Source organism: Solea senegalensis, linkage group LG11, assembly GCF_019176455.1.
Source record: "Solea senegalensis isolate Sse05_10M linkage group LG11, IFAPA_SoseM_1, whole genome shotgun sequence".
NCBI lineage: Eukaryota > Metazoa > Chordata > Actinopteri > Pleuronectiformes > Soleidae > Solea > Solea senegalensis.
In genome coordinates, this window is record NC_058031.1 from 8,294,899 (window position 1) to 8,322,139 (window position 27,241).

At 40.6% G+C, this 27,241-nt stretch overlaps 1 protein-coding gene across 2 annotated transcripts; it reads right to left on the minus strand.

Moving 5' to 3' along the window:
• Positions 1-5,600: 5,600 nt before the first annotated feature.
• Positions 5,601-26,872, minus strand: vwa5b1 (von Willebrand factor A domain containing 5B1). 2 transcript variants are annotated; one of them, XM_044037246.1, is made up of 23 exons: positions 26,373-26,872; positions 24,950-25,053; positions 23,978-24,131; positions 23,670-23,831; positions 22,866-23,085; positions 22,482-22,630; positions 21,512-21,643; positions 20,146-20,270; positions 18,794-18,970; positions 17,739-17,849; positions 17,288-17,490; positions 16,045-16,159; positions 15,674-15,859; positions 15,311-15,506; positions 14,673-14,869; positions 13,232-13,508; positions 12,312-12,602; positions 11,742-11,879; positions 11,074-11,208; positions 10,618-10,689; positions 10,188-10,257; positions 9,584-9,707; positions 5,601-8,110 (listed from the first exon to the last, which is right to left on the minus strand). In XM_044037246.1, the coding sequence occupies exons 3-23, from the start codon at positions 24,114-24,116 to the stop codon at positions 7,451-7,453; spliced, it is 3,879 nt and encodes a 1,292-aa protein (XP_043893181.1). In that variant the 5' UTR covers positions 24,117-24,131; positions 24,950-25,053; positions 26,373-26,872; the 3' UTR covers positions 5,601-7,450. The 2 variants fall into 2 exon arrangements, with proteins under 2 accessions (XP_043893181.1, XP_043893180.1); XM_044037245.1 differs by lacking the exon at positions 24,950-25,053.
• Between the last annotated feature and the right edge of the window lie 369 nt (positions 26,873-27,241).

A 27,241-nucleotide genomic window follows, 5' to 3' on the forward strand; every position in this document is an offset into this window, starting at 1 on the left:
TGGTTTGTTTCTTTTGTGTTTGTATTTAGCCCATGGTCAAACATTCAAATCAGATTTGGAGACTGTTATTCACCTTGATAGTAAATACGGAATCCCTTTCTCTCATTTTAATAGAAATTAAATAGTAAATTATTATTTACAAAGCATAAATGTCAAATTAAATTAAACTTCCTTCAACTTGAAATTTCTCACTTCTTTTGCTTCTTTAGAAGATATTGTTACACAAAAGTGTTGCTCAATAACAGTAATGTAATCAATAATACCTTGAATTTAACTTCACAGAGAAGTGGTTGAGCTGTAGTTCATACATGTGGGTTGAAGTTCTAAGGCTTTTAGTGAGACAGGCAGTGCATGAGAGGCAGAAGTACTTAGGTGCACTTTCACTTTATTAATTTGAAGAGTTATTACAGGATTGATTGGAGAGGAAAAGATGAAGATGGAGATGAGATGAAGATTTAAATAAATCTCTGTGATATTCTCTGTTTCTCTTTTTGATAAATGGGGAAATAGGAGAGACATTTTTTCTCTCCTCCTCACACAGGGAAAGTTATACTTTGGTGAAAGTGCTGACACATGGCCTCAGTCAGACACAAAACCTACCTGAGGAAATCTGTTTGGCCAGCACTTTTCCATCATTTATCACTTTCACAGGACATGGTGTATGAATTTTACCTCAAAACCTTATAATTCTTTTATTATGTGTTTATGTCTTATTCTTCTTTTACTGCTTTTACTGTTTCATGCAGGTCTATTTTAGGTACAGGTTTCTGTCTTTAATTGCTTGTGCTTAATTGTCTGTCACGAGTCGTGACAGAAAAAAGTCTTTGTTGTGGCAGTGAAAAAAACGGTGCAAACTCCAATATATCTATTTCTGAAAATAATCAAATACACAGCATAATAAAAACAAATGAATAACAAAAGTCCCTCACTGTAAAGCGGCAGTGGTGCATCATTTTAATAGCTTGTTGTTTGTTAAAGATGTTTGTGTCAGTGAGAACAAAAGAACTGAACATTTCTGAGCATGACTTTCAGGTGAGGTGAAGTGAGGTCGGTCTAATTGTATGAGCCTTGTTTGTGGATTATAGGGAAAGCTGACTCACTCCTGTGGTGTTATTGCTTTTGTCTGAGAATAAAAACAGTATCACATTAATTATCAGACTCTTAACCTGCTTTTCAGGCCACACAATTAGTGTTAGCACTCATGCATTTGTAGCAAGAAGACCCAGCTTCATGACCCGATGGAACAAGAGCCTTTCTGCATGGAGAAAAACCCTGTGTGTGTGTGTGGGTTTTCTCCAGGTTCTCTGGTTTCCTTCCACAGTCCAAAAACATGCAGATTTGGGGATAAGGCAAATTGGACACACTCAATTGACCGTAGGTGTGAGAGTGGATGGTTGTTTATCTCTATGTGTCCCTGTGATGGACTGGCGACCTGTCCAGGGTGTACCCCCGCCTTTCGCCCTACTGTTTGTCAGCTGGGATTAGAAGATGAATGAGTGAATGAGTTAACCTGCTTTTCCTACAGTTAACCTTACTTTGTAACTGAAACCTGAAAGACAAAGGTGGTTGTGGTTGTTTCTGCCAGGAGAGGGGAGTGTGTGCCTTTGAAGAACAGAACAAAGATCCAGTCTGGAGTCACAAGAGCATGAGTAGAAACAAAGATTGCGTTGCCACACGTCCACTGTGGAAGCAGTTGTTTGAAACCATCTGTGTATTGAAATATTTAGGACAGTGTATACTTCCAGATAATGTGAATCTAATACCACCATTCACCATTTTCATTTTCTTTTTTAATAGACTCTTATTTCATCATTCAACCTCATTTGTAGTCCCTCAGTTACAAAGCAAAGTGTGGAAGCAGCAGGGGCACCGGGAAATTCTTCATCACGACTCCGTTTGAGTCCAGCAGGGAGGCAATTCTCTCTCCAGTCTCTCCAAAGGGGATCGACGTACGCTGTTTGAGCACAGACCCTTCTTTGTGCTACCAAGTAATTCTTTGATATTTATATTGAAAGAAAGGAAACCGTAATCGCCAAAGCTTCGACTGCACAATCAAACATTACGCTGGGATCTTGGCACAGCATTACAATACATTAATATTCAACTAACCTACCGATATCTAGTTTGCAGGAGTAAGCTGATGCTGCTCAAGCCAAATGTCAGATATACAGTTAATCAAGCAGGAATAGTAATATTTCTGCCACCATGCAGGATGCACTGACACTGATAAAAGACACTTAACCCTCAGTAGCATATGCATTTACTCTGGCCATTTTCTTTTGTTGTCGTGTTGTTATTTATTTCACCGGCATGTTTTTTTTCATTCTTTCAACGAAAATATGTTGAAAAGTTGTAGCTGGACTGCAAGATTTGGTACCATGTTTCTTTTATTTATTCATTTATTTATTATAAATAGATAAGGTTAAAAAAAAATCCTCCCACAATGGGGAAATGAGTCATGTTACAGCAGCAAAATGTATGTTATATTACACACAGTATGTAAATAACCTTCATATTCAAGAGTGTCAGAACAACTTTTAAAGGTATGTGTGTGTGTGTGTGTGTGTGTGTGTCAATCTCAGGGGGGTTAAATTACAGAACAGTCTAAAACATGAATTAAAGCAAAGTAAAAACATAAATTATTATTAAAAGAATATACAAAATGCAACTTTTAAATAAAGATAATCCAGTACGGTAATGGCAGTGTTTAAAGCCAGAAATATTAGGAACATGGTTTAAACTGTGTATTGTGTAAACAGTTGGAGAGAGGGTAAAGTAGTCATTAAATTGACTTAATATTGAGTAATAATATTAGTTAGTAGTAATATTAGGAGTGCTATTATAGTATCTCTGAAGTAACCATCAAGTAATAGCTTAGAAATATAAATAAACGATGTGTTTTTGGGGTTTAAATTGCATGAGTTTTCACGTGAAAATTAAAAATAAAAAGGCATAGCATTAGCTTCCGATTACAAAGTTGTTATTGTACTATTACCATGTTACTGTTGTAACGTCAGTAAACCTCCAGGTTGTACAACATGGCTTATTTCCAATCTAAATGTTGAATATTAGGTTATCTTATATATCACTTACTTATACAACTTATGAGGTGACATCACATCAGCTTTTTTTTTAAATCTCGATTGCTGAATCTGTGCCGTCCATTCAGAGTGTTATCTTTTTATTTCTGAAATGCGTCTGGAAAAGAGTAACATTATTGGGATCACACATCACTTGTCCAGCCACATTTTACCAAATCGGTCTTTTGTCATTGGGGCTACTAAACATAAAAGCAGCAGCTCTGCTCCGACACCATGGAAACCCTTGAATTTAGTAGCAGGAGCTGTCACTGTACTCATACTGTGAGTGAACCATCAAAGACATTCTCTCCATTATTCTCCTTTTAAGAGGCCTTGCACAAGAACTGCGTGATTGGAGCCATGCACACACTTAATGATGGAGGTGAGACGCATACTGTACACCGTTTATTCCAGGATGAAGGCCATTTGCAATTTAATCACATTTCCTTCACATGCACATGAAGCTTCTTCCTCAAACTATGATGATCTCACACATCCAGGCAAATGCAAGATGCCCATCTGAAAAGCACAACAGATTTACCGTGTGATCTGCTCTGACAACCAGCGGAGGTGGAACCTGAATCTTGACATTAACATGACGCCACCAACCCTTCTTGCTCTGATCCCTTGTTCCACACAGCTGTTGAGCCCTGCTTTACAGCTGAAGGGATGCGATACATACAAAGACCAGATGTTCAGTGTCAGCAAGAGTCTTCAGTGCTGATCAAGTGTCCCTGGGTGAAATTGTGTGTGAGTTGTTGGATGTACATGATCTTATTTTTCTTCCATTTTACACAATCAAATCATCTGCACTGTGCAGCTGGTGCTGGTTCCGGAGAGTGTTTAGTCTATAGTGTCAGTTAGAGGACGTTCATGTCCATAAGAAAATGTCAGGATGTAAAGATGATGGCAAGTGAAAATGATTTATCAATCACTTTCCTCTTGTGTCTACCCGCCTATCTACGGGGTAATCTAGCATTCGGAAAGTCTTAAAAAGCATAATTTACTCGGTTATCAGCTCCTCCAGGCTCCGTCATGTCGTTTCCTTGATGTTTGTGTGTGTGTGTGTGTGTGTGTGCACTAAGTGCTTTGAATGGTCAATTAAACTACAAGTAAGAGCTCCACTCTCACTAAGCATCTACTGCACACTATGTGGTGATTTTGAATTGTTGGGTGTTTTTATTTGATTTAAAATGTCTGTGGTAATTTCAAGTTTCTATGTTTTCTCTGTTGTATTTTAAATCTGGTGGTTTGTTGTCCTGCTGTGTTGAGATTCCGTCTATTTGTTAGTCTTTCATGGTTGTTTGACGTCTCTCTGTGATTTGGTGTGTCTTTGTTGCAGCAATCGGTCTTTTTGTGGTAGTGTTGTGTCTCTTTGTTGTGGTTCTGAGTATTTTTGTGGTAGATGAATGTCTCTTTGTTGTGGTTTAAAGTATTTTGTGGTCTTTGTTTTGTTTTGAGTGTTGAGTATTGTGGTGGATGTAGTTTTGTGTCTCTTTGCTGGTTTATGTATATACAGTATGCGCTTATTTGAATGTACCAAATAGTTATGATAGAGTTCACAAAGAAAACAAAACAAAGAAAAGAAAGTTCTGTTACGTTGTCATGAAGCACATGAGAAAAAAACACTAAGGGTTTCCATAGGAACTGCTATTCATTTTCTTAACTCCTACTCCCCAAAGTTGATACAATATTCATTTGTTGTGCCCTGTGAATTACCACTGGACTTGCTTTCAGCCACGCAGTGCAATTACTTATTTTTTTGTCCCTGTGAGCACTTTATATGCACATTAAAATGTTGTGATATACAGGCCTGGATTACATCAGACATCCGCCTCCATTTGGCAGCCAGGGGAGATAAAGAACTAATAATTTTTGGCTGAATAATTAGCACTCAAGGTGTTCAGTCAAAAATCTGAGTGGAAAAAAAAAATATGATGGTTATGTGCGTGGAGCTAAATAATAACTTTGTTTTTCAAATGAAATCTAAATTAAGATAGTGCTTGAATTAGTGGAACCTCATTACAACACTTGATTTTGTAAAAGTAACCGCTGTGCTGCAGCCTTCCAGCTGCTTTAATCTCATTATAATTTTAGTATACTTAGCACAAGTAAAGAATATACTGTAATCGAGAGAATACGCTTATTATTTATGCCTTGTGGGTACCATAGCAACACAATATTATTCAAAGTTCTTGTGAGGTAATTTTCCTTTGTCTGTCTTGAGAGAACTGGGGAAATGAATCTGCTTGTTATTTGAGTCTTGTTTGATGTCAGATGCACAGGTGGGGGTGGTTATTAGTGCCACAGTAATTAAAGGAGCTGTCATATATTTTTTTTTTTTCACCTCGGTGTTGTCAATGTGTAATCTGTTAGAGCTCGGTGTCATCATAACAACAGCAGTGGATGTGAGCAGATCACACCAGGGGAGAGAGAGCGTATGTTGCAAAGATGCAGGGTCCAAGCATGAATCCATGAGGTACCCCGTCTTGACAATAACAGCTACAGGAACGGCATCTGTTGATTGTAGAATCATTTTATTACATGCACCTGCAGAGCTGGCCATAGCATCGACAGTTAAAAAGACACTACAGAAGATTTTCAACAGCCTCAAACGGTCAACAATCATTTGTAAAGGCACACACAGCAAATCGAAAGATACTGCACTATACAATTGACCCAGTACATTAAAAAAATACAGATTGTTACAACCACAGTTGCACTTACTACTGCAATTACAGCACACAGGAATAATATGACATCTACTGTATTTCTTATTTCAGAGGGGGGAAAATACTGCACTTCAGGCCCCAAAGTATGAATTCAGTCGTTACACATCATAACAAACACGTGTCCATGCAGAAGTACTTGTACAATCAGCCTGAGAGGTGAAAAAAAACAAATACCTGAGTAAAGCAACACTGTGATGGAATAACAAATAGAAAAATCAATCAGAAAAATGCCCACGTAGGCCACCAAAATATTTTAACATAAACTTTACCAACTGTACTATCTAGGAAAAACAGTCATTATCCACGCTGACTTAACAGGAGCAAACACAACTACATTTTCTGCTGACTTTAAACCTTGGTTAGGCACTTGCGGTAAATGAGCTGTGACAAGGACTGACCTAGCAGGGACCTTTCCTATCCCATTCCTGGAAAAGGGCTGTTGACGCTGCCCAGATTAGGACGAGGTTACTACAGCTGTTTGTAAATCCAGTTTGTCACTTACTGACAAGTAGTGGAATTTAAATGATAACCTCAAATTACATTCTTTAGCAGCATTTTTATTCAAGTGTTGACCATATTGCACTCTTTGGCTTTGTTAGATGGTTCAGTTTGCCACACATCCGGCAGTTACGGGGTGTAAATACTTGTTGACGTAACATATTTGAAATTAGTAAGGCCTATGTCCAATAACATACTCATGGATCAAATAGCTCACTATTTAAAACATGTTACATAACTAGAAACTAGTTCTTGTATTATTTTGTTTATTTTAACTAGGCTAATTTTGAATTTCAAACAAATGTTGCAACCAGCTCCAGGTCTGTGAACTCTTTCTAAATTCAAAAAAAATAAATAAATAATGATGCATGACCAAAATCTCTAGATACGCAGATGAAAAACAAACATACATTAATGTATCATTAATAATAAATAACATGCCAGTGGGAAACACATTCATAAATTCCCACCAAAGCCACATTTAAAAAAAATTAAATAAAATAAAAAACAACTCTTTGACACATACTTAATATTTTCTTTAGCATTTTTGCATATTTTTCTGTCTGCTATAATCAACTGCAAAATGGCAAATATTAATAACACTGTAATCATAACAGCTATCAAAAAAGACTGGCAGTACTACTAGCAACTACCCAGACATTTTTTTCTCCACACAATACAATCAATACAGAAATGCTGTAAAGATGTAAAACAGTGTATGTCAATCAGTACAACAGTTTTCTCCCAACTCCATTCTTCCGATAACATCAATATGATGACAATAAGAGCTTTTCTCAAATGTTGGTGGTCAGTGGTCCAGCATGCTACTAATTCACATTCTTTACACTCCATTAAACTCAATTAAACTGCGGCATAACTCTGGTTAGATCCCTTGCGAACAGGGATGCAGCTACAGTATATGGCACCAGCAGGGTAACAGCTTGCACTTGCCTCTGAGGAGCCTGTGATATGTTTGAAGAAACAGCATACGAACAGAGGATACACATTGTTCACAACTGCAATGGCGAAATCAGACTCCAGAGAACATAATGCTGAATGAAAAATAAGAAAAATAGCACAGCCTTATTAGCATAGTATCATATTGGATTAAGTACTCTTAGCCTTGGGCTTAATCAGGCCTCAAACACTATTAGGGTTGTAACAGAGCATGTTAAGTTGCAGGTTTTCATCCCAGTGCCTGAGGATGATGAACAGCTGGTTAGCGGCGGCCTTGACGGACGCTAAATCTCGGCCTTCTGGGATGTCCTGCGCACTCAGCCACATGCTGGCCTTGGCGGCTACCAGTTCCCACTCTATGAAATAACTGGCGGAGCTGTGCTCCAACCAGGCCAGAGCCACAGCTGTGGCCCACACCATGCTCTCGAGATTCAGCATCCTCTTAATGACACCACCAGGTGATGCTGTTTCCATCACCCCTGACCCGGAGCACTGTCCACTGTCCACCAGGGAGCCTGGAGAGAGCGGAGGCTCGGCAGCCGGGGACGGGCTTCCTAATGAGGAATGAGCAAAATCTGTGCAGGCGCTCCTGGGAGAGTGAGAGGGACTGCGGGTGCTTACAGTCTGGTCTGCTGGATGCTGATATGTTTCTGCTCCACACGGTAATCTCTGCCCATCATCGGCTCTCTCAGCACGGCGGCCGCTAGAGTGAGACAAGTGGCCCAGACTGGTGCGGTGGCTGGTAAAGGGGGATGTCCATTTCAGCTTGTCCATGGGCACATTGATGGCTTCACACAGAGCTGTGTCCAGGGGGAACGCACCACAAGCCAACTGCAACAACAGCTGTGCAGAGGGGGAACTATTTTACAGTTTGACATGAGATGTAGCTTATTTGTTTTAACTATACAACCCTCAGTCCTTCTAAAGCACCTGATCAAATGATTTAAGTGCATCCAAGTGTTATTGTCTACCTTGCTCGAGGTAGACAATAACGAAGACGATAACCCTAGATATTGTACAACCCTTTTCTCAAAGAATAATAGGACATACAAATGGGGCTCAAACTCCAGCTGAGACTCACTGCTGCTGGGATGGAATTTGAGATACTCGTGCATGCATGAAACATTAGACTGATGTGGACCCTCGTTTCAATATGAATGTCGTCGTTACCATGTACATGCAAACGACTTTCCAAGAGCACAGAATGCGTTAAGTATGCAGGGGCCCAGTTTTCTCAGCAGCTATGAATAGGGTCTCTTGATAAAGGGTTATAAGTAGGTTAATAAAATTAGATAGTAATAATTCTGATCATTTTGAACTGTTTTTTTCTCTCTCAGACAATCTATGAACAAAGTGGTGAAGCTGTGTCAAATTCTCGGTTGTGTCAGGGAGCTGTGGTAGCCTGGCTAACACATCCTGAGTGCGAGTCTCAAGAGTCACCTCCCACTTCCAAGAATCAGAACAAATGCAATACAACCCTGTAGTTTGCTTGCAGTTTTGTATGAGTCATGACTATCTAATAATGGCCTCTAACAACTTTTGCCCAGGGGAGCTCCGTAAAGCAAGTTGTTTGAAATGGAAGCAACAGCTGAATCAAAGGACAGCTGCTCTCCATTGGCCTCCATGTTGGATGTACACAAAGGCTGCTAGATGTCGCTTCTCTGTCGTTAAGCCCGCCTCTAGCACGCCAGGGGAAAAGATTATTTGTGATTGGTTCCAATTTGGGACCAGGTTCCAGCGACCTGGTCAGAATAAGGGTCTTTCTGCATGTAGTTTGCATGTTCTCCCTGTGTGTGTGTGGGTTTTCTCCGGGTTCTCCGGGTTCTTTTTGGGGATTTGGGGATTAGGCAAATTGGAAACTCTGGTGTGATCGTTTGTGTGGTCGTTTGTCTCTATGTGTCCCTGTGATGGACTGACAACCTGTGCAGGGTGTACCCCAGCTTTCACCCAATGTGAGCCGAGATTGGCACCAGTGCGCCCGCCGCTACCCTCATTTGGAGGATAAATTGGTAGAAGATGAATGAATGAATGAATGGTTCCCATTTATATGTGATTCTGAAGTGCCCCTGGGTTCACCCAGGCTAGAGAGTGTTTGGTCTTTTAATATAACAGTGAGCAGAATCAACAGATTTCTCTTTTGTTACTGGCAATTTAAAAAATGAGAGAAGACTTGTAAATCAATCAATAAAGAAAAGTCCTGGGATAGACGTAAATTGGATATGGAGCTTTGACTGTAGATTTGTCTCTCCAGACAGATCTACAGTCAGTTTAAATGATATACATCCATCAAAAACATGTAGGTTTTCTGCTACCCACCAGAGGAATGTAGTCTTTGTTCTCGTTGTCGCTCTCTCCGATTGAATCACCGGACTTGCTGTGAGATCGGCTCATGAAGCCTTTGGCAGCTCGAGTCAGGAGCCGAGTTCTGCTGAGGGCCAACCTTGCAGAGGAGCAGAAGACACACATGTAAACACACTGTGTAGAATATGACCTGCTGACATGACTAACATTACTAACAACACATCAGTGAAGTGACTAAACACCTGCAAAAGTATCTTTATCTTTAGTTATCTTTATTTAGTAAGGTCATGTCTGTATCTACGCAAATGGGAAGAGAAGCTATAAATGTCTGTGGCGGTTCTCAGTCATCTTCAGTAGTTAGTTGTGGGCAACTGGACTGCTTCTACACAACAAGTTTTGATGCTAATATTGCTGTTGATGGGTTCTCTGCAACGTGCAATGTCACTAGCAAATGTTGATACATTTTACACATTGAACCTTTAATTGAATTCTTGCCCATCTTCCCCCTTAGTTTTACCATTCGTTATGCGCCAGTGTTGTAACTTTCTGAAACTATCTGACATTCACTTTGAAAGATTTGATTGTAGTACATGCTGCCAGTCAGTTTCCAATCACCTACCTGGCAGAAAAAAGGCTCTCCACCGATTTCTGAGATTGGTCAGAGGTTACAGACGGACTCCTTTGGGAGACTTAGAGACAGAGAGACAGAGTTAGACAAGACAGACAAAGAAGCATTTGGCATTTTATCACATTTGTCACATTTTCTCCAAAAAATAAAAAAGCTGTGTCAGTGGTGGACATGGGGCCTATTTCATCAGCTGTATCTCCTCTGCATATGTGTGACTTCACAATGTGTTAACTGCTATTCATTTTTTTTGTCCTTTGTTGAAAAGGTCCAGGCAGTGTTTGTCAATACGAGCCACAAAATACTCCATTTCCCCTCATCACTTACAAGAGGGGTGATGAAAATGTCAATAATCTCACGTTTCAATTCATTTCTACAATACAATACTGCAGACAGTTTACGGTGGCTGATGTGCTGCACCTACCCTCTGTGAAGTTACACCTCTCCCAGCCAGAGGAGGAAGGAGTGCTGCATGGAGAGACACCATCCTCTCCACCTAAGACAGCAATACAGATGTCAGTTGTCCTGTATGTGTGTTTTTTTATAGAAGAAAAAACATTTTCTCTTTCTCCTCGGAGCCAAAAAGAGAGACGAGAAAAGACTATAAAAACATAGTGATGTGTTCACCTTTTTTAAGCAGCAATGCTAGTCTTTAAGCATGCTGTTGCTATGCCACTGCTGAAAACCAGTTCAAAATGCAGTGCCCTTTCGCTGAAGGTGGAGTATTTTTATAGCTTGTTGACAGTGCTCGAAGTCTCTGGCAGTGCGACCTCATTATTTAAGATACAGTCATTATACAGAAATATTGTGGAGAAGGATATGCATTTTTTTGGAAAGACTGATCATGTAAACTAACACTGGGAAACAAAATGCAGCCTACTGTTGGGCGGGTGGCTGTCTTCAGCTTCCTCCGACATGCCGCCAGATTGTGAGCGACCCAGTCCAATAGAGTAACCTCTGTTCTTCCTGCTTCCAGAACGAGAGCTGGAGTGTGAGCCCTTCTTCAGGCCTTCGCCTGAAAACAATAATCCATTTTTCAAAGTGTTTTCGAGGTGAATGTAATCTCAAATTGAGGGTGTGTTTAGTTAACCCTCCACTGTGATGCCAACCGTGCAGGAAAAAGTTGAAATCTTATTCAGCAAGGCGGCAGCAAGGTCAAGGTAAGATCTATTTTTGTGATGTCAGATGTCTCCCTGATGCTCGAAATGAAAAAGATTCTGCCCAGAGCAAAACCAGTTATGGTTTAAATCTAATATTTTACTTTCACAATATTCCACAGCTCCTTCTCTTCTGCTTTGTCTGCTGGAAAAAAAAAAGTCCTGAGGCAACAAAGTTAACTTTAAGATGGGAATAAAGCGAAGCTCTAAACAAGAGAAACAAGTCAATATTATGACTTAAGAAAAATAAACTAGTCCTTACTAGAAGAACTGGAACATAATTCATAGACCACACTGGTTTCTAACTGTTAAACTTCACTTATCTTATATGTTCAAATAAGAGGACTGACGGAAAAATGTGACTTCATCACGTCAAGTCATGACGACTTACTCGGGTTCATGTATTCAATGCACGTCTGCAAATACTCATTAGTGTCCAGGTCGATGGGCACAAACGCGGTGTATTTGCTCAGTATATTGCAGGCTTTGCTGGTCTGAATGGCATATATCTGGTACTTCCTGCCAGAGCCTGTGAATGACAAGGGCATGCCGCATTACATCATATTTAATAACATTATTCAAATTATAGAGAACATATGCATGCATAAACAAATGCATCCCACAGGAATAGTCTGACATTTGGAGAAATGCATTTCTACCACAGCATTATTTTTCTATTTATTATGAAGCTCAGGCCAGCAGCTGGTAATATTAGCATTAAGAGCGGAAAGACGCCGGAAACAGCTTGTCTGTCTCTGTTAAGTGGTAACAAAATGACCTATGAGCATCTCTACTTCCCACTTATTAACATGTCATATCTTAATTGCTTAAAACAACAATGTAAAATGTATTTATGATACTTCCCCATGAAACAACATTATTACTTTTTCCCAATGCTGATCTGACCTACATCATCTCAAAACTGTCATTCTATAAACACTTGAATGGACACAGCGCTCACCATGCTCAATCTCACACTCTTTCTTCGCCATGTGCTCAAAATCGTATATGATGGAGTGACCGGCCAGATGGTGGAAGGTCTCGTTCCAAAGCTCCTCGTGAACCTTTTCCTCTCGTTCTCGTCCGATCAAGTGCGGCTTGATATCAAAGACCACCTCCCACTTCATCGGCTTTCCGCACAGTAGTCCAGACACCACAGCTTTGCAGTCGGCTTTGTGTTTTGTTTCCAGGTCTGAAATAATATGGGTCTCCTGTGGCGTTTCGGCTTGACATAACTGGTGTCCATAACCATCTGAAAAGTCACAAAAGCACAACAATTTATATTCCTAGATTAGCATTTATCCATAACACTGTTTTCGGAGCCTGCTGTCGCTTCTTATACTGCTCACTTGCTGGATATATTTTAAAATTGTTTTGCTTAAACAGGCCTCCAATAACATTTGTACTGTGTCCCTAAATATAAAAAAACACATTGCAGAGGTCTAGTAATTCTGTTGACTCAGTTACATTATTATTATACCCATAGTAGATTCTGATTAAAAAATAAGTATTGCCTGTCTTTGTGAGTGAGTAGTAAAGAGAGGGCTTCAGCTGGCAACAACAAATATTTTTTTTATTTTTTGTGGGTGTGTGTGTGTGTGTGTCAATGTTACACACAAATACAGTTAATGGTTTTATTTAAGTTCTCTTAAAAACTAGGGATTCAGTGAACTAAATAGTTTCGATCTCAAATTCTTTCTGCATCTTCTGACGTGACTTTGACGAGGTGGGAAATTACCGTTTCATATCATATCTTGTCTTCATATTTTGCAAAATGCTTATATTCATTTTGAAAGATCTATACACACACACCATCTACAAAATGGTGTATTTTTTCAATCATTTCTGTGTTCATTTATGTTGCATGGCTTGTGGTCTCACCAGCATCTCCGATGCTACCAACAGATGGACTGTCACTGGAGGATCTGGATGCATGTTCCACAGCAGTGTTTCGAGCTGCAGGCAACACAACACCACCACCGCCGCCTCCGCTGGTGCTGCTGCTGCTGCTGCTGCTCAGCACAGGGTTGTCCTGGACCTGGGGATGAGGCTCTGAGGCAGCCTCCTGCTGCTGCAGCGGCTCCTGCTGCGGAAGCAGCCTGTGGCAGCTGGCAGGATGCCCCCGAGATGATGTGGCACACAGGCTCGCCAGCTGTGGCTGATGACAAAAAACAAGAGCACAAAACGTGAGAGACCTCATTTATTTATTGTAATGTTGAAAAACCTTGAGGGCCTTTCTGTTTCCTCAAATTTGGATGATTTGAGCAAAAGGTCAACATGACTCATCAATTTCTTGTGAATGTGATGTACTGGAACACCTGAGGGAATTTCACACAAAGTCTTTATACAGGATAAAACGTGATTAAGTGATGGAAGCTCCATCTCTCCTCAACTGGTGCATTCTTTCAAAACAAATGGCTGCATTTTATATTTGTCACCATTCAAAGTTCGGACTGTACACGTGTGTGAGTTTGCCGTGTTTGATGTGACAGTGATATTTGATTTCTATCGTTTCTGGAATGCATTATTTACTTAAATAGTAGACATTATTCTGCCTAAATACACAAAACAAAATTATATAAAAAGCTATAATATACAAGCTCAAAAGTCAATGTCACTGTGACATCATAATCCCAAACCAATTGTTTGGTTAGTAGAGGCAAACAATCACAAGGAGCACACTGCCAAGAGTTTCCAGAATAATCCATTCAAATTATCATGACAGACTGTATAAATAGGGGCCTATTTTTGTTTTAAAAAATGTCACAGTGTCACAAGAAATAAATTAACTTTCATTTCTAAAATAACTGTCTAATTCAACAATTTATGTCTTTCATTTGTATAAATTTAACATAAACATTATTATTACCAGCTACAAATGATTGTGATTAGATTTACACTGATTAACAATGACATTGGGGCAAATCATGCTCAGCTGCGTTTTAAAAAGGGAAAATATGATTGCTGCACACCCTGCTGAATTCATTTTAATTGTATTAGGATGCAACAAATGTTCGAACTAAATTACAATTGGTAGATTTTTGCCGTTCATTACTGAGCGAGTACACATGAGTCTGTTCTTGATTACTCATCAGCACAGACAAAGGACAGACTAAAAACAAATTACATTTTTCTTGATACCAATTAACATTCTCCAGTCTTCTACACCATGTGCATTATTGTTATTTCAACAAATGAAGCACCCCTTTTAGATCTATGTGCTAAATTACAATGATCACTGACCTACTTCAGCAACTGGCCCAGAGCAGCTCATTTTAAAAACAATAATGTGGATGTTAGTCTCAAGAGCGAGGGCTCACACCTGGTAGTCGATCTTCCACTGCGCCTCATGCTCGGGACTCATCTGACCAATCAGCTCTTGGACCTTGGCTCTCCTCAGGGGATTCTTGCCCACCACAGAGCTGGGGTCACTGGGAGTGTAGACCTTCTTAACTGGGTTGTAGTCTGTGATCTGGTTGGTGCTGTACGCCCGCCTTCTTGGCGATGTCTTATCCAGCCCTGCATAAATAAAGTACAACAACTTATCGATGTTGTCATAGCAACAACGGATGGTTGGCACTATAGTGACTTTAAAAGATGTGTCACGCTAGATGAAAAGTTATTTTAAAGCTGCAGTATTTTGCAAGTATTTTGATTTGTGCTCTTGTTGACGTCTGTATAGCCTTGTGGCCAAGGTGTACACTATGGCCTTCATCTGAAAACAAACTCTATAAAGCATTATTAGCAGAAACTGACTGAGGGAGCGTTTTGTGTGTCTCGAATTTGCTGAACGACTGGGTTTTAATGGTAGAAGAATTCTAAAACATTTCTTGGCTTGGGCGCTTCTTTGTATTTTCAGCGGTAAACAGCGATCTGTTTACAGCTGTCTCATTTCACATGATCCATCTCTAGACAGCAAATGATTATCAATATTGCCGTATCTGTGTAAGTTCCTCTCACCAGTGGTGTCTTGTTCTGTGGTGACAGGGCTGCTGTCTGTCGTGGAGTCCTGGTAGGAGTCATACAGAGGGCCAGAGAGCGGCTCTCTGTAGGGACACTCAGCACCCGTCCTCACCAGGTCCTCCTCTTGAGAGTGGTAAAACACTGAACTGGCTGATTCAGTCGAGCGCATCATGCTGTATCGCCTCCTCTTATCCTTTTAAGATTCACATCCAACAGAATTGCCTCAGTTAAGAGCCATGAAACAAGGTTTAATTAATACACTTCTGTAGTTGCTCTTTGCCTTATTATCTCCCTTGGGATTTTACTTCAAACACATTCACGGACACTCATCAGTCTTTCCTGCATTTGTCTTCGACTTACAGATTTGGGGTTGGCATGGTAACGGGTGGTGTCACAAACCACACTGTAGCCAATCAGACGGTCCCCTGGAAACAAGAAGGTGTTGCCCACTGGAGAGAGTAGCACTTCTTTGGTCTCAGGAAAGAGCCATTCAATGGAAATGTCACTGAGCACTGGAGACAGGGTTTTCTTCAGGGACTTTATCATCTGTTGAGGAAAACAGACTTTCCGATATAAAACACTGCTTCCGTCTGACCGGTAAATAAAGCGAGTTGTGTTTGAGATAGCATCTCCTAATTGGTATGGGCAGCAGCCACTATATAATGGCTCTTCAGTGGCCTCATGAATAGCTCTCCATCATTAGAGTGATCCACAGAGATGCAAATATGTACCTTGGGTTGCAGCCTCTCCCCTTCAGCTAGGAACTCTGCTCTTCCTTTAGAGACTGATGCCAATCCCTGCACCAGCCTCCGGCAGGCGTTTTGTCCAATTCCGAATGTAAAGCATCTGCGAAAACACATTAAAAAGGGCAGCCTCATGGACAGATGAAGGCATATATGAGCAATATAACAAGATGTGCACACATTCAAATTAAAGATAATCACAATTTGATTTGTCAGATGTAGCTTGGGGAAAAAAAAAACCCCCAGCATATTTTCTTTCATGGCAAAAAGTTGAATCCTGCCTGCTGCTTTTTTACAGGTCTCTCGGTAGGTATGGGATATGCTTCACAGTTTTTCACTTTCACAGAGAGATGAGCTGGCTAATTTCATTGCAGCAGCTTCATCTCTGAATTTTTAATGAGTGCAAATTACAAAGGACGTCACTTTCTACACAGTTAAACACCAGACGTGATTTTTTTCCTGCAAAACAGAGATAGGCGACTGTTCGATATTGTCTCTGACTGGCTGCACTGATTTGTAAGCATGGCGTGATAATGACCTAGGAAGTGTTGACGAACTGGCTAAGCCATGTGTACCTAATGCAACCATCTGGGGACATGAATCCATTAAATGGGGGAAGACACAAGTCAATTATTTCCAGATGGACTCAGGAGAAGGATTCACAGTGTGAGACTTAGATGCAATTGGCAAAAAATTGGATTGACGTGTCTGTGCACTGCAGATCTGCTGCACCACCAGCACTTGCTCTCAGCTGGCAGATGCTGTCCACAGGGAATGTTGTTATGTCCTTTCTGTTGCACAAATGCTGGCATCGCAGTAGCACTGTGTGGTGGTATGTATTTGATTGTGATACAGCAGAGGCTGCTTGATTTTATTTTGAAAGAATGATGGTTCCATAACCAGGTGTTGCGTTTAAATCCCTGACAATCCCTCAATGTAATATGCATGTCATCTGAGAGCTCCGCTTTCGCTATTTGCATAATGAGTATAAACAAAGATGGATTTATTATCACTTGCTTTGGCAGAACATGCAGGAGACTCTCTGCGAGTGTATAGTTGTTTCTAATAATCTTACTCTTCATTCATATGTATGATATGCAGTATGCGTACATGCAAATAAATGACACTAATTAATTAGAAGATGTGCTATTTTCTAAATGTGTTCGTGTGCACATTTGTTTCCCTTGTGGTCACATTCAGTACAGTGCCTGAGTGTGATGGTCATACTTGCCTGATGTAGCGTGCATGTCTGCGGACCAGCTCAATAACTTTGCCTGTGTTGCTGATGGCTCCATCTGTGAGCAGGAACAGCAGGCGAGGGTGTCCGCTGAACATTGGCTGCCTCAGGATCCAGTTGAGCGGCGCCAGGATGTTGGTTCCTCCCATGTCGGCTCTGATCTTCCTGATATACTCACAGGCCAGAGCCAGGGCCTCCTGGAATATCACAGCAATAAGAGTACTTGACATAAAAGAGAAACTATAATAGAAAATGCAGTCAAACAGTCACAGAGCAACATTAAGTGAAACCGTCTATAAAATGAGGAATAAAAGTAATGAATTATTAATGTATTCATCACTGAAAATTATTTTTTTAGACAACTGTTTTCAAAGCCTTTCCTAATAGTTGTATAACTTGTGGTGACTGAACTAACACAATAGGAATCAAATTGATGAGCCTTTACCTCCTCATAGTTCTGACTGGCTGTAAACAGTGATTTGAACGTGGAGCCGAAGCCTATGATGTTAAATAGGCAGCCAGGCACAAGGCTCTTCAGGATCACCACCATGGCATCCTTAGAAAGAGATAAGATAAGATAAGATAGTCCTTCATTTGTCCTGCAGTGGGGAAATTTACATTATTACAGCAGCAAGACAGTAAAGATAAAGATAATAAATAATGAATACCAAAAAAGTACAATATATAAAGATATTAACACTAAGACTATATAAAAAAAAAGTTAAATATAGAAACAGTTTGCAGAATATACACAGTATATAGAGACCAAGTGCGGGTTAAGATCATGTCCAGAAAAGAAGCTCTGAAATCTGACAGGAGGGAAAAAAGGCAAACCTGTTGCCATATTTGATCATTTCCACTGCAGTACAACTACGTGTGCTGATGTCATGGCCGAATGGGAGCATGGTTCTCTACAGCTGCCATTAGTGCAGAGCAGAGCGTGGAAAGTGAGATTACATGGTATCATTATACATTCATCACTGTCTGTGCTACACCACTTTCTGAAAGAATAACACTTCTCTCAACCTTTCTCATACTCGTAAGAAAAGGATAAAGATGACACAGACAGCCAATCCAAAGTGACATTCTTATTATTGGAAAAAAACAATATAGAGTTGTAAATTGACTCATCTTGGCTTCAAGCTTAGATCGGTTAGGGTTAGGATTAACAACATATAATAAAAGAGTCTTATTCACAACCCAACCTCTCAGTATCACTTCACAGTGTGAATGCCCTTCACACCACATCTTCCCCCAATACTGAGGATTCAGTATGGCGATGAGCCAAGAAAGCAATTGTGCAGCCTCTAATGGCACATCACATCCCTCACATGTCTCGCTGCATCAGATCAGCATTAGCTTTCTGTGTAATCTCTTTGGAAACATGTATATTTCAAGTATTTGGTGATGACTGAAGTTGTCAGATGCCATGTATGTCATTATTTGCATCTGCTATACATATATACTTTTACTTTTACTCATTGCAGAGAACAAAAATACCTTGACACGGTTGATGTTAACGCCGCTCATGCTGCCACTGCGGTCGATGAGGAAGATGAATTCTCCGTGAACCTTCCTCAGGTCTGAGCTGATTGACTTGAGGTCAGGACAGAAGTTCAACATCACCACAGGGTTGTGAAGGATGTCTTTATGGAGTCGCCTGTGAATAATATCTACCTGTAAAGACACAGGAAGCGAAAGAAAATGCCTGATTTGTACATAATGTACAAATCAAAGAGACAGAATCTCCTTGAAAATTTGTGCAAGCTTTAATTTAACAAAGAGCTGGTAGTTAAAAAAGATAAAGGCGACAAAAAAAGAGACAGGGCAACAAGGGCAACAGACAGACTGCATATCAATTATTGTTGTAGATGTGCATGAAATTCCAGGCAGAGTGTGGTCAGCCTTTGGCGTGTTTCCATAGAAACCAGTTTTTATGGCTGTCCAGATTCTCTTGTTTAGGTCTGCCGGTCACTCAATGACCTCAACACAGCTGAGATATGAATGGAGCCACACAAGTGTCATTAGTGAAGGAACAAAAGCCAAATAATCACAAAATGATAACATTATGTCAGTTTGGCTGCGCTTGCTTTGGTGAAGACAGATTTAGGCAGATTGTAGCTGGGGTTTCTACTTCTGTGACGACTTATATCAAGGTCCTGCATAAAAGGGCGTGGAGATCTGTCATGTAGATGTTCGGGTGCCAAAGTCTGTCACAATCCAGATTCAGTTTGACTCGCACCTTAGATTTATGCTTTGATTACCACTGTCTATTGCAAATAAATACTACTTAGTTGCAGAACCTGCTTGAGCATCATCATGTTTCAAGTTTTCTCTAGTAAAACAGAAACACAGTACAGTAGAAATGCAATTGGGCTAATTAAGCTAACTTTATTTTCCAAGTATAGTGCATAAAACCAGGTCCCAAGCTGTTGCCCATAAAAAACAACATAACAAATGAAAATGTGTGCTGTAATTGATGAAATTAGAGTTTATTTTCTTAATCAATCTGATGAAAATAAATTATTATTTACATATATGGATATAAATAAGAAGATCAACAATAAATAACACTATGTTGCCAAGGTGGGCAGAAAACCATCCAATCTGGCAACACTGATGTTACTGGTTCTGTGAAGATTAAAAGATAAAAGTGTTCTCTTTATCTTTCCAAAAGTTAATTTAGATTCAGTTAGACCAGCAAAAAATCACTGCAACTCCACAATAGTAGTATTTTTTTGCAAGGCATTAGTTTGCTATGAGTGCATTCTTTTCCCACCTTCTGAAAATAATGTGCCATACTACTGTTATCAATTCAGGTGCATGGTACTAGACGATGATGACACACTCACTTTCCTCTCGTTGCTGGGGTCCTTTTTAGTGGCCTTGATGAAATCACTGCGGCCATGAAGATACTCATCATACTCTTCCAGTGTCATGTCTCCATTCTCGATGAGCACATGAGGCAGATGAGGCTCTATAGCGATGAGACAAAAAGTCAGCATTGATGAATATATATAGCAGGCAGATTGTACAGCAGATGGACAAATGTCTGAAAATGACACCAAATTGCAGCAGCAGAGGGTGGTGGACCGGGGGATCTGTGGTGTGAGAGAATGTTGTCCATATCGATGTGAAAATGAAGAGGTTTTCTAGCTTGGTCTGAAGAAAACAAAACAAGCTCAGAGGGATGGAGTGAAGCCCAGGGGTTTTAGACTGCTATTTCTTTTAGAATAGAGAATGTTGCAGGTCCTGTGATGAACGACATGAGTAAATTATCCATTGTCCTCGTATAAAACTGCATGTGGGCCTTAAATCAGTTTTTTGAAATAGAATAATGCACCATTCTATTCTTCAGTTCATTTTTGTGCAACATGTCAATAAATTTGTTTATTGACATGTTGCACAAAATGTTTTTTTAGCCTGTAGATTTAGCTTAAAAAGAAAATAATGAAATAAAGATAACCAGTGTTCTAAAACTTTGACCTTGTGTAGAAATTAATGTGTATCTTTATTCATTATCTCTTAGTTAAAAAAATTTTTTTAAGCTACACTTAATGATGCGCTTAAGAATTATTGATTGGATTGTTGAGATAAACTGCTGGAGAATCTGGCAAATTATATTTTGAATGATTATCATTAGACAATGATGATATTATCTTGGTGCATGTGGTATTAAAATGTCTTAGGAAATTACATTGGTGACTTTATAAAAACACACAGTCTGTGGGAAACAAGCACGCCAATGATGAAAATAGACAAATAAACCCTGGGGGTTTTGTTCACATACGCATAGACACACACACTCATGCCTGCAATATAGCAACATGTCTCTTGAGCATCTGTGTTGTGATTGAAACTGTAGCACCAGTCAGAGCTGAATTAAATTGCTGCAGGTCTGTTTGTGAACAGTGCTTTCATAAAAGACCTATTGGATCAGTGAAGCCGGAGCTGATTCCTGCCTCTGGGAGACAACTGGCCCACACATACTGTACCGTAGGTCAAGGTAGCAGTGAGGGACAGACGAGAGGACAGAGGAACAACCTCACAATGCACACCCACAGTTAGCCTCTAATGGCATGGTGTGCATTGAAAACAGAAGAACACTCACACAAACAATGTGAGTCAGTCAATCGCCTTGCCAGAGAAACAAAATGCCATGAGAGATGCTTAGCATAGAAGCCATGCTGTGAGTGAGTTTTGAAGCCGTATACCCACCACTGGGATAAATGAGGATGCTGACAGGACAGTCGTAAGTGTATTTGTCCGCCAAAGTGATGACGACATTGGTGGCGGAGCGGGCCAGAGGGTCCGCATCAGCTCGGATGGCATGAGATGGGCTCTCCACACCTACACAGAGCAGGGACTGAAGCCAGTCAAGTGACCACAGACTTTACCTCCAGTTATAATAATGACCAGCATTAAACCAGTGGCAGCCACTGAAATAACCCTTAATTACAAATAACCGTTGTCATAATGATGCTTTCAAAAGCTGGAGCAGTTTGAGAAGACAGAGAGAAAACACGTCAGTTGTCCGGCAAAGACGCCAATGCTGTGGTGGCATCACAACACAGTTTGTATTCAACGGTTTACTGTTTTTGTGTTTAGCACAATTTAGCCTTACCTTTTAAGAGCAATGGCTATGAGGTCGGGAAGAACCTGCATCGTTTGCAAAAGAATGAAAACATACACAAGCAAGGAGACTTCAAGGAGAGTGTCTAGTGTTCACTTCACACAGGTTGCTGGGTGATGAGAGCGGTATGTCTCCATTTCTAACTCAGTGGTTGTGTTTTCACAGCAGTTTAATTTGTATTCATCATGTGAGAGCTTTAGAGGTAGAGGCAGGTGTTGTTTTGTTTCTCTAATTTGGCAAAAACAGCTCGTGTCATACTGGAATTGGCTTACTTGACAGTTATGTCTTCTACTAATAAACTAATTCTTTGATTCAAGGCCTTTACTGACTTCTGTTTCCAAAAGACACTTCAGTTTCTTTTCGAGACTTCACTGCGGGATTCATCACAGTTAGAGCTCCGTATAGCAAACACGAGATCAGTCAGACTACTGAACTGCACTGCCTGATCACACAGCAGCTAAAGTAAACAGACCGACACAGTCTATAGTTACACACATCATATGCAGTAGCAAAACCACATCTTTGTCCTTGGTGAAAAAGGGTTACTTGTCTTACCTGCTAGGAGGTAGGGAGCATGTATCTCCAGCTGGAAGTTAAACTTGTAGTCCATGGAGTTGATGGCCTCCTCCTCCAGCAGCGAGGTCAACCACAGCTGAGGAGAGTTGGGCGTTTGATCGTGAGGACTTGAGGGTTGCCTGTCCCGCCTAAAAATGGCAAAGCGTAACTGCTTTGAGGGCTAACTTGAACAACAACTTGTGACAGCAAGTTCCCATCCAAGAATATTTTTTTTTATTTATATTTATATATATTTATATTTATATATTTATATATATATATAGATATGTATATACAGTATAGGGTCCTAAAACATGAACACAACATGCTTTAGAGTAAGCTCAGCCATTTGCATTGTTGTTTGCATACGTTTATTTTTCTTACACTCGGGAGAAGTTTGGAGACAGTCCCTGCTCCTCATTGATGGTCCTTTGTACTCGAGGCGTACACACCGGTGGAGATGAGACCCTGATGCCCCCACTGGGCAGGGTGGTAAGCTCTGAGGAGGTGCTCACCAGAATGTGGACAGTCTCCATAGGAGGGATGATCCCGAGGTTAACTACCAACACTGTCCTCTCCAAATCCTCATCCAGCACGATGTGTCCTGTAACACCAGACAACATTAGTGAATGTCACATTTGAGGTCATAAAAGCTGTCTACAGTGCCTGATTCCTGGATTTTTTTCATGTTATCAGATTTCGCTCATAGTGCACAATACTGAAATTACTTTTTGCTGGTTTAAGGTCTAGAAGAAATATATTTCCTTAGATTCTCGTGGTCGAATCATTGGTTAAATACTTTGCAAACCTCAAAGTTAAGCAAATTGCTCAGGTTAAGTCACACTCCTCTTGACAAACAACCTGATCTTCATGTGTAAACATTGCTGGAACTCTCCTTTGCATTCAACTTGCATTCAATTCTTTTAACAAGTTGGGAAAAGTGCAACAGGCTGTAAACAAAAAGAAATTGATATTCCAAATACATACAATGCCTTGCCTGTGTACTAGAGAATACCTGCCTTTGTATGTTGTAAATGTATTCATTAACTTGCGTCTAATTTAGTTTTTCCTGATAGCAACAAGAAAACCACACCGGTAATTCTCCGTGGTTTCATCTCTTTGTGTGACTCCTTTCAGATTCCACACAGACATTTGAAGCAGAAAAAAAACGGTATTGATTCATCTTACCGCTGCCACTCTGAAGGACTCCATTAGCGGTGCTGCAGCAATCCAAATAACAGTCCTCAATTTTTGCCTTGTCTTTGATCTGCAATGTTATGATCTGATGGGATATCATAGCCTCAAACCCTACAACAATGGAGTTTTCCTCCAGAGGATAAATGAAGATCCCTAAACGGATAAGAGGGGGGAAAAAACAAATAAGTGAATGAACCAGAAACAACAAACAATCAATGATCCTTTCAGTCAAGTGCTTCAAGTGGGTTTAAAGATATTCCTGTTGGAAGCAGCTACCACAGCAGTAAGTGCACACTCACCCTCAATTGCATGGTCCTCAATATTTTCATAGGTCATCGAGGCTGTCAGAGCCAGAGAATAACCCCTGACACAGGAAGTGATATCAGAGACACTGAGGGGCAGGGCACTCTGATTCTCCTTGTTAATGAGTCCAGGCATGGTGCTGGTTTTATTCTGGTTTGTTGTCATATGTGGGGAAAAAAAATAACACAAATGTCTTCATCAGGGAGGACAAGATGCACTGTGAACAAAAGCTGCCACCAACGTTAAAAAAAAGTTGCTTGTAAATGGTGTGAAAGAGTTTGAAAGGTTAAACAGTAAGTTTGCTTTTGAGGTACATCTTCTCACATGTGTTGAGTGTCAGACGTTTTATCCAATTAGCAGAAATGTGTGCCACAGAAGGGGGTCTTCCAAGTACCGCTTTTTGCTGTACGGGGTTGAAAATTGTGTAACACCAAAGATGAACAGCAGGATGACACGTTTCCCACCTTTGTGTGAGTCAAATGTGAAACAAGTCCAGTCAGTCATATTGTACGGCACAAGTAAAACCCTTCAAATAGGCAGTAAAGGTATCACTGGGCATAAGCATGTTTTTTTTTTTATCAGATTTGACTGAAAAATGAATGCAGCCTTTATTTCACAGTGACCAGGTGGATCGCTTGCAATTCATTTATACAGGAGCTTAGGCTTATTAGGCCATTATAACTGCCAGGGGGCATTACCAAGATGGCAGCTGAGTGGCAGGAGTTGTCTATAAGGGCACATATCAACCAGTACTCATCCTGCTTCTCTCATAAGCTCAATATCTTGCATCAAATTTAGCTGAATGTTGAAGAAGAACAAGATTAAATGCCCCCTAATTTGACATATTTCTCATTCACTTCATTTTACAATTACTTTAGTAAATTCTTAAGAACAAACAAAGCTTTTCTCATTTTCATAAATTAATCACATCAAACATATGGCAGTGTCTCATCAAAGCTTCAATCCACCTGTCAGTTCAGTGTAGCGGGTTTTATCGGAATTCCAACCTCAGTAATCGTTTATGACGTGACGGAGTCCTCGGGAGGTTAACAGGGTCCTTTGCACATTTGAGCTAAAGGTCACGACAATAAAACACAGTGAGGATTAAATCATTACAGCACAGCGTCTATGTGTCACACTGCTGTGCCATGTGAGAGGGAACAGGACACTTAAAATGGCTTTAAAATCCTAGGTGACGAATATAACATTTCTAACCGAGTAAAATTCGACAATAAAATTATCTGTTGCCTGAGTGCCGTGCTTCACTGCAAGTGTCATCTCCTTCACCAAGCAATCCTGGTTATGTGCTGTCAAAGGTCTGCGTCTGCTGCACGACCAGAGCCCCAGCGCAGGCTTGATAGCAAGTGTTATGACGAAAGCAATTTCCATAGAGACAGCTCTGCTTGCTCGCCTGTAGACTGACCAGCAACATCTGGTAAAGTACACCTTTATTTGCTGTACCGTAAATGACCCAAGCTAAAAACACCAGATGATCTCAGATCACAATATAATTATTCTATGTTTAAATTCAAACCGGCCTCCATAGACATACTTTTCACACTGATAGTCTGGATAGGCATTTTTCACATACGATTAGTCTTTTCAGCACCCAAACTGGGATTTTTTCTGGCACCACATGGTTACTAATGGTGAGAAAAAGGTCATACAGAAGCAATTATGGATTATTTAGTTGCGTGTCTCAACAGTGCCATCATGTGTCCAGTCAGCCACAGATTGAGAAACAAACAGAGATACATCCCTTTGTGAGAAACAATCTTCAATCACTCAAAATTGAAATGAAGATTTAACAAGACGAGGGGAAAAATTGCACATGGACCAGAAAACATCTTCCTGATATCCCAGGGAAAATATGACAACATGAGTTATGTGACAATGAATAACTGTTTCACTCAATCACTAATAATGTAAAAAAGGGGGTCATACATTCAAAAATTCAAATAATGCTTTAAGAAGCTGCATTTCAGTGAGCTTGGCAGATTTGTCTTTTTCTTCACGCTCTCTTGGGTTATAGTAATTAGTGTTAAAAGTGGCAGCCCCAGGATGCTTTGCTTCTGGTTGTCTCAGTCACATGAGTCATTCCTCCCGGGATTCACTAAAAGACCAGCAAACCATCAACTCTCAACATTTTCTATCAGCCGTGTCACACTCTTCTGCACTCATTAGTGTCAGAACAGAGAGCAGACGCTGTGGAAACCACCTGTTGAAACACACCAGCTGCACGCACACAGAGACGGACGCAAATCAAGATGGATTTTCTGGCAGTTAAAAATCATCATTCAACTGATTGACCTTTTTTTTCTGTGAGAGAGACACACACTGCAACATCAAAGTGCTTCTGGTATGACTGCAGTATCAGCCTCATCATCTTACCTTTCATTTGTGTCAGCTGGACGTGCAGCGAGGATGCCTCTCAATCAGAAGTCCACTTATCATGAAAGATATCCTCCTCCACCCAGACCTCTTTCAGCTCTCCCCTGTCCTCTTGTTTTGTTCTTCCTCCCAGACTTGCTCTCTCTCACTCTCTCTCTCTCTCTCTCTGTCTCTCACTGTGGCGTAGAGGGAATAGGAGTGCTGCCACAGGTGGAACTACAGATGCAGTGGCCACATCTCGCTGGTTAAGACGTCCAATGCAAAACAAGGGGCAGGAAGCAGCTACTGCAGCACTTCAATGAGACACAGCAACATGTGGCAGCAGAACGGAGTTTATTCTCTCCTCTTCCAGCTCTACCTCCTCCTCCTCCTCCCCGTTGATCCTGGAGTTGGAGGGCTTGGGCACAGAGAGATAGAGAGAGCGAGAGAGAACAGGGGGGGGTTAAGACAGAGGGTCCAGTCGTTCCAATAAATATCCCCCTCCCCCTCCCCTATGCATTCAAAGCACCACCCACTCACCCCAGACCCCTCTAACACTGATGACAACAGGAACCATTCAGGTGGACGTTCTAATATCAAGGGATTTGCATATTGTAACACCAGGCTAATATAAATAAATAAATAAAACAGACGAGTGGGTGAGGATCTCGCCCGACTAATACCCATTATGTCTCCCTCTTCCACTCGCTCTGGTGTGACTGGAAAGCCCTTAATGTTTTAAATCTAACGTGGGTGTTTGGCTGTCTCCGTGTTTTGTGAACACTCGGTTTGATCCATCTGTTTTCATACTGTGTTACCATGACAATATGTGTTTATGAAGTCTTTTTGGCATAGTCACAGACATGTAGATAGATGTGTGTGTGTGTGTG

Coding starts and splice junctions, on each gene's coding strand:
- vwa5b1 (XM_044037245.1), bottom strand. CDS start 24,116: ATGCCTGGACTCATTAACAAGGAGAATCAGAGTGCCCTGCCCCTCAGT. Junction 17,850..18,793: donor TTAACATCAACCGTGTCAAG/GTATTTTTGTTC, acceptor TCTCTTTCTAAG/GATGCCATGGTGGTGATCCT. Junction 10,690..11,073: donor AGACAGCCACCCGCCCAACA/GTAGGCTGCATT, acceptor TTGCTGTCTTAG/GTGGAGAGGATGGTGTCTCT.